The 14,243-nt window shown below is 35.9% G+C and overlaps 1 protein-coding gene across 1 annotated transcript in view; it reads right to left on the bottom strand.

The window, feature by feature from the left end:
- Window positions 1–12,507, bottom strand: part of IMMP2L (IMP2 inner mitochondrial membrane peptidase-like (S. cerevisiae)) — a 423,070-nt gene extending 410,563 nt beyond the window's left edge. Inside the window, exons 1-2 of the mRNA XM_010006266.1 lie at window positions 12,373–12,507; window positions 4,069–4,172 (exon numbers count right to left, since the gene is read on the bottom strand). Coding sequence (XP_010004568.1) covers window positions 4,069–4,172; window positions 12,373–12,507 — 239 coding nt within the window. The remainder of the gene's footprint in view (window positions 1–4,068; window positions 4,173–12,372) is intronic.
- Window positions 12,508–14,243: the final 1,736 nt, after the last annotated feature.

Genomic DNA, 14,243 nt, shown 5'->3' with positions numbered 1-14,243 from the left:
GGAACACCTGGCAATCTACCCAGAAAGAAAGTTCCCACTCTCAGTCACACCTTGGAGAAGGTGTTCTCTCTTTACAGAAGTAATACAAGCTTCAAAGGCTAAAATTAACACCTGTGAACATTTACAGCCTTGAAATTTTATCATTCAAAATCTAATAGCCCTATTTTTGTTGTAGTCATTGTTAACTCCTTTGTTAAAAACACTATTAACCAAGTAGAGAAAAAGACTTTGTCCAAACTTTTATCTATATAAAAAAACCCCAAACATTCTAAATGTCTGAGTTAATATGGTTGCATCTCCATTTCAAAAACTTACTTAAATTTGGTCATATAGATAAAATATCCATTTTACATGCACATACTAATTTTGCAATCTTGCACATATTGCAAAACAACTTTTATCCACATTAATAATTTTTTACTAAAAAGTAGGACAACACTTTACATTCAGGTTATCAGATTTTCAGTAGCGACAAGCAAAATTAATTTTAGAGCTACAAATCAATTTTTAGTAACATCTTTCACAACAACACCTGCATTTCTATGCAGTAGGAACCAAATCACATATAGGTGAGTTGGCAAAAATGTCCACTGATACGCAATAGAAGAGCACCATCTCCATTAGTACCAGGAAATGAAGTTGCAGTACATATTCGCAAGAACCTGCATAAACTGTCCAGCCCACACTGTGATGCATACTGTTACAGCTACAATGTTGGTGGCATTCCAACTTTAAAGATTATTACCAACTGAGAGAAGCCTATTCACCCTGTAACTCATTACACAACATCTGATAAAGTTCTACATAACCGTTGGAATCTACCTGAGCAGAGCTCTTACAAAACAAAAGGCCTGTTTCACCACCAAAGTTATTAAAAGATCAAGGTCAATCTGACAAAAATAGGTATCCATTTATCTTTTAAAGGTAACATAAAGTGTCACATTACTATGTTCTCCCTTTGAAAATAAAGATATATGTTTCCAAAACAATGAAAATAATACATTTTTCTTTACACACATTTAAGAGATGCAAAGGCAGTATTCTTGAAAATGTAATAATGGAAATTATTTCTTGAAAAAAACCTCCTGTTTTGATTTTTAATTTATTAAGTCCCAGTAATATAGCAGTATGTAAATTAAGCACTCAAGCAAGTGATAAAATCAAGGAGTATACAAATTTCCCTTACTTCTGAATCAACTTCAAATCGTGAGTTCAAAAATTGGACCATGCAACACTGAGCTCTCTTAACTCTGGTATCAACAGGGAACAATTCCAGCTAAAAGGAAAAACATTAACTTAAAACATCTAAAAAGCTGAGGTAAGATTTAGCTATGTTTAAGACACTATATTGCAAACAAACAAATAATTCTTTTCTACTAACTTATTCTGTCCATTGGTTTTATCTGACTCTAATTTTACACTTCTAAAGACTAATGCCAACCTAAATATATAGTGTCTAAAATCAGCTATATGCACATGTGTGCACACACAGTGGCTAATTACACAGTTGTGGTTGTGATGCATAGTTACACCTGCCTCAGATGCAGAGATAGGGATGGCAGACACATGAAATGTTTCCACAAACATGCAGCCTTCGTTTAACACCTTAATCAGGCATAAACACTACCAAGTGCGTGGGAGCAGACACTCATTTGTAATCAAAAGCCACTGAATAAAAAAAACCCATGTATTTCAGCTAGAACTAGGTTGGATGATAGAGAAAAAAAACTTTTGGATCATCAACCAGTACCACAAGCTTAATAAAAGGCTGATTAACCCTTTCTTGGGGTGTCCACAACCACCAAGACTAATTCATCACTTTGCCTCAAGGTTAGGTTGTTCTCTATCTACTTTAACTGGACTTAGCCAGTTGTGGCAATCCCAACAATTCCTTTTAAGACGTGATAGCAACAGCACTCACCTAGAATGACACAGTATTTCTGATGGTATGAAGAAATCAAAGAGCTTGGACAGCACTGGCCTAGCTGCCATGAATTTGACCTCAGCTCTCGTTCTGCAAAATACCACCTTCCCACAACCTCATAGCTATTTTCTACTATGACTTGGCAAAGAGTGAATAACTGTTAAGCAGCCAAGTAGGATATAAAAGAATGTTTATATATCCATCTGCCTATCTCAGTTCCACAACACTTTCTCATCTGAGTTTCTGACAGGAACAGAAAAAGCAGGAGCTGATGGGAGACTTTCCTTCCCTCTTCATGTCTTGCCCAAATCGGCCAAATCCTCTGAGGACCACCCAGAACAATCCATGCATATACATAGGATATCTATTCACTAGTCAGTTATAGAAATAATAGGTAAACAATCAAAATGAAAAGGATAAAAATATTAACACACCTATAGAGTAAGAACCTCATGTACCAAAGGTTAAGTCTCAAACAACTAATATGGGTACAAAATCATATCCAAATATTATATCCTGCAAGTCTTAACAACACAATTAAAATATTGACGTTACTATAAGCTAGGCCAAAGCTGCTTCTAACAAACCCGTATCATGAAGTACTAAACAACTTAAAAGTTGTTACTGATATATAAAATATCCTTAAATATTTTCATACCAAAGCAATTTAACAGATTATTTTTACATTGTTTAACTTCCATTGTAGTATTCTTTACGTGCTTTTTGAATTCTCTAGTCTGATTATTCAGGGTACTTTCCCAAAGATTAAAAAAAACCTCAGTACAATGCATAGACAATGTGATTTCTTCCATGTGGATTAACATAAACACCACCAATAACAGGCAATTTTTTTCAAAACAGACAAAAAACCTACAACATCTAAAACATCAGTAGTTACGCCCAAACCCAAAGCAAAGTCAAAGTAATCAATGTAGATGGCTCAGATGGTACCACAAACACTCAAGTATAATAACAATGAAACTATTCATTCAGTTTTATGATCAGACATGTTCAGTCTATTAATTATTAACCAGTCACATTCACTGTTTTAAACATTCATCAGAGCATGACTCGAGAGGAGGGATGCACACACAGGCAGAATCAAACTTTACAAGCAGCCATTAAGTGATCTGAAATTGGAGTCCATTTGCAATATTAGGCATTGCGAGCATTAATAAATTCATATTTGTAGCTAGATCATTTACAGAAAATCTACATACCAAACAATAAGACAGACCATAAGTAAATTTAAAGTTTCTAACAAAAGAAAACTACATGAGAGAGTTTGCTTTAGGAGCTGGGAACAAAAATCGTGATACAAATTACCACTACAGTGAAGAGGCAGGCAAAAAAATGGGACAATTAGAAGAGATATAATGGCAAAAAAGGAAACCAGATTACATAGCTTCCAAAGACAGTTCTGTTATAATCTACATATTGTGCATTTCACTTGTGAAACTAAAACTTAAGCTAAAACTATCCAAGCATGCAGTATGAGTATGTATTATATCATTATGTCAGTTATGCACACTTTGACATTCCATTTCTATATTACATTAAGGCTGAAATGGAGCTTCTGTCCTGCTAAGTCTTGAATACTTTCAACAGCGAAACATTGCCACCTTTTGGTTCAATACATAGACCTTCCCATTAGAATTGTAAAATTCTTTTTTTTTTATAGACATTTGTCCTTTATAGAGGACAAACAAATTTTTGTGATTTAATTTAAAATTTTATTTATCAGCCAGATTTCTTCAGAAACAAAAAATAATTAATTGGTAAAGAAAAAATATTTTTGTCATATATATGAGTGCACAGCCAAACAAGTATACTCCATTAAGCCACATAATGTTTTCTCTGTTTTCTCTTTATCTTACAGCTTTTTTCTTGGCATATTTGGTACACAAATACTCTTACATACATCATATCATAATATTACACTGCATTCCTTTCAAGTAAAACTTCAGTAATGCATTCCTTGAACACCTGAGTTTTGAAAACTGATTATAGGAATAACAATGCATTATTAAAATGTTTATGTACCTTGTTTATATATATGCTTACAGTATTCTAGATTAAATATTAAGTACTAGTGCTTCAAGTTTTATATCAGCATATATTGAAATGTATGCAAACTTACTTACACCAATGACACAATGTCCCCACGTTGTACATCATAATTTCGAATGCTCCAGTGGTTTAAGAGCACTACATCAGATGCTTGTCTTCCCCCAGGATTCAAAGAAGGCTGAGAGGGAAAAAAATAACAGCTTTAGATCTATACATTTCCTCTATGTACTTTCCATCTAACTCCCATTCCATCAACAGCTGAAATCCATTAAAATCAGTGAAAATATACCCAGTTGCATGAAAGGACCAAGAATCCGTAGTATTCTGGGGAATATATTTCTTTATTAAATGCTATTTTAAATGTCATTAATTTATGGCAAACTGTAGTTCACATCTTTCAATGCACTACTGCATGCAAATTAAATTACACAGGATACATACTTACGACAAGCCTGATGAAAATAAGTTAATACCTTCACTGCATATTAAAAACAAAGGAGAATCCAGAAAAAGCAAACTTTCTGCAGGCATCTTACTGGTTATATAAGCATAAAGCACTAAAAATTAAATACTTGTAACAATACTAATCTCAGCACCCTTTGCAAAGAGAAATAACAAATTCTACACCTACAGCATGTACTGACACTGCCAGTAAATGTTCGCCTTCCATTACAGGATACAAAGCAGCACAAGCTCTCAGAGAATCATACAGTGAAATTAGACTCTTCACTAACCTCAACATTAAAATAAACAATTAATTAGTACAGAGTATTAGGGAGTACATCTCTTCACTAACCTCAACATTAAAATAAACAAGTAATTAATTAGTACAGAGTATTAGGGAGTACACAGAACTGTACACAATCATTTCATGTGACGTGATACAAATCTAGGGTAACTGGTTCTTGGTGGCTGTGAGTTAACCTATCAGAAATGGCAGAGGAAGGAAGCAGCTCACCAGAGCACTGTATTCATGGGGTTTTTTTGTGGGTTATTTCAGCACAAATACTCCTCTTATTCGGCAGAAAGTATGTAAGACTACTCCACACTAAAGTCTTTGATAGCTTATATCTTCAGTAAGTTTTTTCAAACTCTTCAAATACAATTACAGTGTCTCCAAGTTACTCCACAGATGACCTCTAGAGTCTAGAGTTAAGTGTCATATTTAATAAAGCAGAGTTGAGACTAGGCAGCCCCTCATTCATTGGTATGATAGCTGCAATATTTGCTAAAATCTGATTTTTTGTAGATTTTTCAGTGTTCACCTTACAGTATCACTTGGCCCACCACACATACCACCAGACATTCACTTCTGAGATTCCCCTCCACAGACTGATGGTACTTTTGATGAGCAAACCAATCCAGGGAAAGGACTGAAACCAACCATTCTCAACACATGTAATAAACACTGTTACATTTAATTCTATTTTTACTCAGAAAAACTACACTTCTAAACCAGGATGGATACTTAGTATTTATTTTTAACTTTAAATACTATTTATAAGGACTGATTTCTCTTTACTACAATTTCTTCAATAATCTTTTCTTTGTTACCCAGATCAGTTGATAAACGCCTTTTTTAAAATGGGACTAGAGAAAAATGAGGTTTTTAATGTGCAACAAAAAGTAAGGTGCTGCTGTTCTCAGTACATGTAATTCACAAGAACAGTGTGGAATATAATAGTTTAAAAGAATAAATAGGGTTGGGAGGATGGAAATGACAGTATTTTTAGCTTAACAGCAGACACGGCTACTTACATTTTGAGCTTTGGACTATATGGTAAATTTCTAGACATAGAATAATAGAATAATTTTTGTTGGAAAAACCTGTAAGATCAGCAAGTCCATCATCAAGCACACTGCCACTAGTTTACCATTTAACCATGTCCCAAAGCACCACATCTACATATGTCTTGAACACCTCCAGGGATGAAGACTCAATCACGTCCCTGGGAAGCCCATTCCAGTGTTCAATTCCCGCTTCAGTGAAGAAGTTTCTTCTAATATCCAGTTGAAACCTCCCCTGGCACAACTTGAGGCCATTTTCTCTTGTTCTGTCACTTGTTACTCAGGAGAAAAGATCAACCTCCAACTCGCTCCAGCCTCCTTTCAGGTAGCTGTAACAAGCTATAAGGTCTCCCCTCAGCCTCCTTTTGTCCAGACTAAACAGCCCCAGTTCCCTCAGATGCTCCTCCTAAGACTTGTGATCTAGACCTTTTACCAGCTTTGTCGCCCTTCTTTGGATACACACAGCACCTCAATGCCCTTCTTGTAATAAGGGGCACAGAACTGAACACAGAACTTGATGTGCAGCCTCACCAGTACTAAGTACATGGAAACAATAACTTCCCTCATCCTGCTGGTCACACTATTTCTGATATAAGCTAGTCGAGTAAGCCTGCGGATCAAAGCAGATCACAGCAATATCCACAGAAATACAGTCCAAACAACAAGTACATTAACAGCCATTGTTATTTTATTTACTAGAATCTATTCACTGCAAGAGCTACATAAAAAAAACTAGAACGAGTAGATAATTTTTTTTAATCAGAATTTTTCAGAATGGTTTTCCATCTTCACAGCATCTTCCACCACAGGTCTTTAGATAAAAATTATTTACATAGAAATTCACAATTTGCATTCATACTCATTGTACCCAATACAGGCACACAGGGGCCAAAAGCTAAGAATGATACATGAAATTGGGCAAAAGTGCAGATCTTAGGAAATAGGAGTCATACATGCGGTATATTTTAACACAGTAAACTGCTTGGTACTGGAAAGTATCTATCTTAAAGTACCGAAAGAGAAGGTCAAAACAACTGGCAATTTTAAACCTGTTGCTCCAAGTGATGATGTATTTCACAGCTGATACTTAGAAAATATTTCCATGAGGGTTCACAAACTTCTTGCAACTTAATTTATACCAACTTAATCTTACAGAGAAATAGCAGGTAGTAACAGTATTGTCCCAGTTGCATTATCCCAGTTGATTCCTACTGTTTTCTGTATACAACAAAGGAAATGCTTTAGAATTTAAATACATTTCCTTTTTTAATTTAAAGCATTCAAAATGTCATATTCTAATGCTTGTTATTATTAATATATTTTTAGGTGTTTCTGACACAGAGTGGTTATCCAACTCATAACACATTAGAATTATGTTTGAGAGAAATATGACAATGTAGAATAAGTTTTTTCTTTCACAGAAAGCAACACGGACATATTCAAAATGCACAGAAAAAAATACAATTTTGGTAGAAGAAACGTAAGAGAAATTAGAAGGTTACACCATTTGTTTTATATAAACAGTCATAGTCTTCGTAAAAAACAAAAACAGAAACTAGTAACAACAACAAAAAAAAACCCAAACAAAAATCACCAAAAAAACCCCACAAAAAACAACTAAGAACTTCAGCAAGTCTTCTTTTAATGTAAATAACATAAATTGTGATTCCTTAAAAAAAAGCAAAAAGTAAATAATTTAATACCATGTATTCAGAAACAACATACTCCTCATGACATTTTTACTAGTAGTAAGATCTCAGGTCTAGAAAAACTAAAATACAGCTTCTGGAAAAGTAGTCAACAAATAGGCTCATAAGGGCTCTTTGTTTTTATAAAGAAACCAAATAATACCTATGCTTCTTCCTTCCTCTAGCTTAAAGCATTATAACTTGTTTGCCCAAGTTCTTGGCATAATAGCCTGCTACAAATGAGACACACAGGTCTTAATTTAGAAGTCTGGTGCAGAAGTCACAAAACGTTCACTGTTTCCAATTACTAACTAATCTAATGCTAAAAGCATGCAAATTGAGATCCCCAGCCATATGATGAAGCCTCAGAGGACAGGAAATTCTCTAAGTAGGAGGGTAAAAGCATGCCCTTTTACTATAAATAATTATTAACTGGATAGTTGTTATGCTGCTAGTGAATACCAGAAGGTCACAATTTATTTGCTTATAGCTTAGGGAACAGAAAGAATATTCACATGAGCTCCCAGGCTTAGGTACAGTAATCCTAATAATAAAGTTAGGAGGAACTGCCACAGAATAATTACAACTGCTATTATGCATAATGAAATAGAACATTTGCTGCTGAAACAAGTGTGCTTCATCAGAGATTGCTTGTCAGACTGCTTGCTATAATCCTTGGTATTGAACTGTTTGCAACAGAACTTGCATATAAAGTTTTACATACTGTGTCATCTTCCACCTCACTTGAAAACAGTCCATTTGATTTAATGAATTTACAAATGTATATATCTGGGGAACGAGGAGGGATTCCCTTTTCCACATCATTATTCATTATGAGTTTTTAATACCAGAGAAGTAATTAAACTCATGAGGAAAAAAACAATCAATATCAGGATGTCCATATGATATCAAACGTGCTAAAATACACATCCAGCATTACAAGAGAAGTGAAAAAAAGAAAAAAAAAAAATCACAACAGCCAATTAAGGAATTATATTGTAGGTTATTTGTGTAACTTATATTCCATGTTGTAAACAGATTACAACTCACTTGAAACCCACTATTAACAAAATGCATCCATCTATAAAATCTTAAGCAACAAAAAGCAACTCGTGAAGATTTAAAAAACAGTCATTTTGAAAGAAAAAAAGGTAATAAAACAATTAAAAAGGTGTTAAAATTACAAACTGTGATAGGTCACTGTTATTCCCTACAGGCTAATATGCATATACACGAAAGTCTACACAAGTGAAAGAATTATGACAGGTAGCTGAAATCACTATAGAAACACAAAATCAGCTTGAGACAATGAAATGCATTAGGTCTGTCTTAACTGACTGAGAACATCTGTATTTTCATTAGTACCTTTATACAGCATGCTTGCAAGGGTGTCAAAAGCATTGTCAGTAGCTACTGAGCACCAGTAAGGCTGGTTTCAAACAAAAACAGAAAGTCGGGAGGGATTGCACAACAGAAAGCAAAAGCAGGAGAGCGAGAGAGAGATTTATTACTTGCTTCTTGTCAGAACTTTTAATTTCAGGCTCAGCAGGAGCCACAATGAGGAGCAAACAAAGCCAGCCAGATGTTTTAGAGGTCTATTACTAACAAATTCTTGGGAATCATACCATGATACCTTCAAATTGAGACAGTAAGATATTACCGGAAGCATGCAATTGATGGATATATGACTACATGCTGACTGAACTTCACTCTCACTCATACCCATAGCTTTCAGATACATTCAATATAGATCACTCCTCACATAACACCATAAACAGAAAGAATCACAACACAATGACCAGTAGTCCTTCAAGCTACTCTGCAAGAGAGGAATATATTCCTTATAGTTATGTCCCTGTCAGACTTAGTTAGGTGTCTAATAAATCTTAGCAAGGAAATTAGTATCTGATTAAAAGCACTAGGAAGGTGGGGTTTTTTGTAGTCTGAAAAACATCTGTAGGAATAGAAGTTTGCTTGAAACTTATATTTCAGTGCTACAGCCCAGAATAAAACCAACAAGAGAATTATACAGACACAGATGTTACCCATACTTTAGTAAATAGAGGGAATGTTTAATCAACATCAAGGGAAGAGATTAGATTGGGTTCGTGTCTCATCAGGGTTGCCATTAAATGTCATGGTTTGGGCCTAACACAAAACCAAAAAACAGCTACATGGCTGCTCACCCACACACTGTAGGATGGGGAGGACAAAGGCCAACTAGAAGCTTGTGGGTCGAGGAGACAAGGACAAGAAGAGTTTACTCACCATTTATAATGATGGGCTAAAGAGCCTCAACTTGGGGAAAAACAATATTTAATTTCACACTAATCAAACACACACAGGACACAGACAACACAAAGAGCAGTGCTTACGTATGTTACCCCACCCCTCCCTTCTTCCTGAGCCCAAATTACTTTGTTCCTGATTTCTCTACCTTCTCCCCAGCGGCCAGGGGATGGCATTTAGAGTAAGTCCACAGTGTGTTGTCTCCTGCCTGCTCCTTCCTCCTCAGGAAGAAGGATTCCTTACAGACCTCCCATGTTGCCCCATGGGGCCCCTCCCATGGAAGACAGTCCTCCACAAACCTCTCCTTCATCAGTCCTTCCCACGAGGTCAGGAGCCAGCTACTATAAATGCAGGGGACAGCCTGTCATCTCACCATGAACTGCAGGGGAACTTTTGCTCGGGCACCTTCTTCCTCCTTGGTCACCAACCTCGGGATCTTCAGCTTGGCACTACCTTTCACCTCTCCAGCTCAGCTCTTCTTCCACTTGCTCTCTGCTCAGGTCTTTCATCAGTTCTTTCATGTTAGTCACAGAGGCACATCTAATTGTCTCTTTGATGGTCCCGGTCCCTAAGCCAGGAGGAGCTTTTAGTAGTTTATTACAGGAGCCACTCATCAGGCCCTCCCCCAATACCAAAACCATACCAAAACCAAACCAGCACAACCCACTAAATATATATTGCTTTTCCTAGCCACTATAAAGAGTGCATATCCTTCTTTGTCAAGTTGAATAATCTGAGCAAATAATTTCTACTGTTTTTCAAATCTGCCATGGAAAACACAAAGTCACCTGTATGCCCTTCAAGTGAGTATAGAAGCAACATCTCAGAAAAATACCAGAGCAGTCCTTAACACTTGAGACTTCAATTCAAAGGATACATAAAACTGAGGTCTTGACCAGGGGTCTCAATAGACTTGTGGAATAGAGAAGCCTAGAAAATTGCAGCTCAGATACTGAGGTAAAACTATCCAAATGAGAATGGATGTCAGTCAGAAAACTACGCCAGAGACACAAACCACCAAACAATGAAAGTCAATGTGGCATGCTAAAAAAACAACTCTTCAGAAATTAAATGCTCAAGTCATACTAATTTAATTTCATGCTCACTAATAACAACAACCCTCCCGGCTACACACCCCTCCTAATAAAAAAAAACAACACCACACCAAAACAATACAATCCAAGACTCATCTGCATCTTGAATGCTGCATGTGACTCTTATGTGGCACTAGATCCCAACAAATACAAAAAATAGGGAGATGGAAAATGTGGGAGTTGCATTAATCTGGCTGATTTTATAGCTATCTGGATCTGGATGCTGTGATATACATTTTAATGCCTCCTGTTTGAAGATAGCAAAAGGACAATGAAACTGGTTTCCCAAGTTCCCACTCCTCCCTTCAAGAGCAGATTTCTGGGTCTGCAACTGTAAGCCCTGAGATTCTCCTGCCTTTCATTAGTCATCAATGACATTCAGAATAACATTCATCAAAAGGGCAAAGGTAACTTATGTTACACTTAACATCTGGTCTTGTGTTGTAGAATTACTGGGGTATGATTATTTTACTTTGGTGCTTGTTCTTGAGGTGAGAGCCGCCTTGTAGACCAGCTGAGGCTTCTTGGCAGAGGTTAAACACCAGATTACAGACTGTCACAAAAGGTACAGTGCCACCTTGCCATTCCTTCCTCCCCACTGCGTGCTTTTTATAGCATCAAATACGAATCAAACAAGCCCAGATTACAGCCCAAGTTTTGTCTGCATGAAAGCTGCACAATTCAAACTCCAGCAGCTGGTCTTCATTACTGTGAAACCTCTCTTCAAGGTTCTGAGCTTATTCAGAAAATCAGAAAAGAAGGCGTGGCATCCAAGAATCAAATCCTTAGTTTCTGCTAACTGGAATGTTGTAACATTGGATGAAAACAAATTATAGTTCTCTAGTGATACCCAGCAATATACAGTGCATATGATTTAAAATGTAACAATTCAAAAGCTAACTACTTTATAATGTCAATTTTTCAAGTTCCAATAACAAAGGAAACAAAGTAGCTGTCCACTATGCGAGCAAACCATTTTTAAACATTCAGTGTAACAAAAGTAAAACCAGTGAGCTGATACTTATGCCCTATATATGCAGAGGTTTGATATTAGGTTCATGCCATTTTCAGTATTCTTTACTGAAACAGTTTCATACTTGTTCATTAGTTAGAGCAAGTATAGCAAAAACATTTTGGTCTTACAATACAGCTACTAAAAATTAATAAAGCCTCTTTGTAAGTCATCAATTCAATTCCAAGAGACAAAAGATAGTGCTCAAAAACCCAAGTCTTTATTTCTAAATTACTAGGAAGATATAGCTAGCTAGCTAGCTAAAACAAATCTTCATCACTACTTACCCATACATTTTCCTTTTACTGAGACAGATTTGGCAAGTTCTGTTCTCAAAAGCTTTTATTTTCACATCATAAAGGCATTTGTTTAAAAAAGTCAAAATTTAACTATTCCATACTAGAATGTGGTAATTTAATAAAAACTGAGGAAACTTTCCAGCTTGATATTATCAGTGGACAGTGAGTTTTTAATTTTCTGACAGACAAAAGACAGTTTCAGCAATACCTGCATTGATGCTCCTTCCACTCTTGCTACGCAGGCAACTCTGTCCAGGAAAGTCACTGTTACTGGAACAGCAACAAAGAAACCTTTCAAAAAGGCTTTCATATATCTCTTCCCCAAACCCTGAGCCTGTGCCATAATCTGAAAAATATTAAGAAAATACAAAAAAAAAAAAAAAAAAAAAAAAAGAGTTGTTATTTAAAATAATAAATAAATTAAGTGACAACAATATTGTAGCAATCCAACAGGAGCAATTAAGAATAAATCAATGATATTATCTGTTAGGGTCTCCCAGTATCCAGTGAAAAAAAATTAATACGCACATGAGAATTAAAAAAAACAGAAATCTCCATCAGAATGTGAAAGTCTAGTCTGCAGAGGAGAGCTTGGCACTTGACATTTAGCCCTTAGCTAATCTGACCATTTCTTGTGATCTTCTGCTAGAAGAAATATTGATAAAAATGACTCAGGGATAACAGTTCAGCTAAAAAACATACTGATATAACCAGACACAACCTAATGACATATTTCTGGAAATAAAAAATCAGCTAGATTGAAATACTCAATTACAGAGCATTCAGTTGGAGTTTACAACCAAAATTCTGTAAATAATTTTCTCTCCATATACCGGTCATTATTAACTTGTGACCCCCACAGATGGATTGTCTTAAGTAAAGAAAAGCTGACTATTTGCAACACATCACCATCTCTTTATAAAATATTTTCAAATAAAATAATGCACAAATGCATAATTTCCATACTCATGGTAACCGCAAATTGTAAAATCAATTCAAATTGTCACGTATGTCATACGGACACACAGGAACACAATGACTCCTTGTTCACTACCACACCATAAAGCTAAAAGTATGTTGGCAGACCAGGCAGCTAAGTAACAACACTCCGACTCACCATTTATTATGCTACCTGCCAGCTATTTATTTAGCCCTGAACCAATGAATATTATTTAAAAATACCTACAAAGTACACTGTAACATAGGCTGTTTGATCATATTAGTTTTCCTTCTGAAAAGCATGCTGACCATCCAGGTACTGCTTCAAAGGTATAAGACTATTTTAAGTAACTGCAGTTTCATTATGAGAAATGCTTCCCTTCACCTCCTAGCAAATCCAATTAAAATTGTTGTTTCCACCCAATGACTCCCTGGTAGACCCTACACAAGACCAGTTTGTGGAGTCCCTGCTCCCTCTATCACATCCTAACTCCAACAGACTGTAATAGAAGGAGGAAATAGACTGTGCCCCCAACTTTTGAGTGTTTCAGTGTGCTTAGATTTAAGAATACAAAAATATTTTTCAACTAAAATACTCTGATTAATTTATTTGCTCTTTAAATTCCTCATAGTCAAACCTATTCTTCATTAATAATAATGCCTGAATGTTCATAACATCACTTCTACTAAATCCATTGACAGATCTTGTTGTAAAAGTTCTTGAAAAAGCCTCTTGCTGGTATCTACAAAAAAATGTAGTATCTGAAGAAAAGTAATTGATCAGAAAATCCACAGGAGACCCACCATATGCTCCTGGAACTACAAGTTAATTAATAGTGACACAGAATCTAGCAGCCATGTTAAAACAGTTAAGACAAAATACTACATTCTCAGCACATCGCTTGGCTAAGGCAACACTCACAGAATTAAGTGGCTGTGGACCAAGCTGGTAATTCAAGTCCAACTTTTGTGGGTTTGGACTCTGTCACGATCCGGTGTTCGAACACGTGGCAATTTTTCATAAAGGTGATCCCAAATGGTGAAATTAAGACGCAAACGAGGTCAGATGTCACATGCACAACAAACTTTTATTAGAGTAACAAAGCAAAGGTCCCTAGAGCGGATAGGACAGGCAGGAAA

The sequence above is a fragment of the Chaetura pelagica genome, unplaced genomic scaffold (assembly GCF_000747805.2).
Source record: "Chaetura pelagica isolate M959 unplaced genomic scaffold, ChaPel_1.0 scaffold108, whole genome shotgun sequence".
Classification (NCBI taxonomy): Eukaryota; Metazoa; Chordata; class Aves; order Apodiformes; family Apodidae; genus Chaetura; species Chaetura pelagica.
The sequence above is the reverse complement of the archived record's forward strand: the minus strand, read 5'-3'. Positions and strand labels throughout refer to the sequence as shown.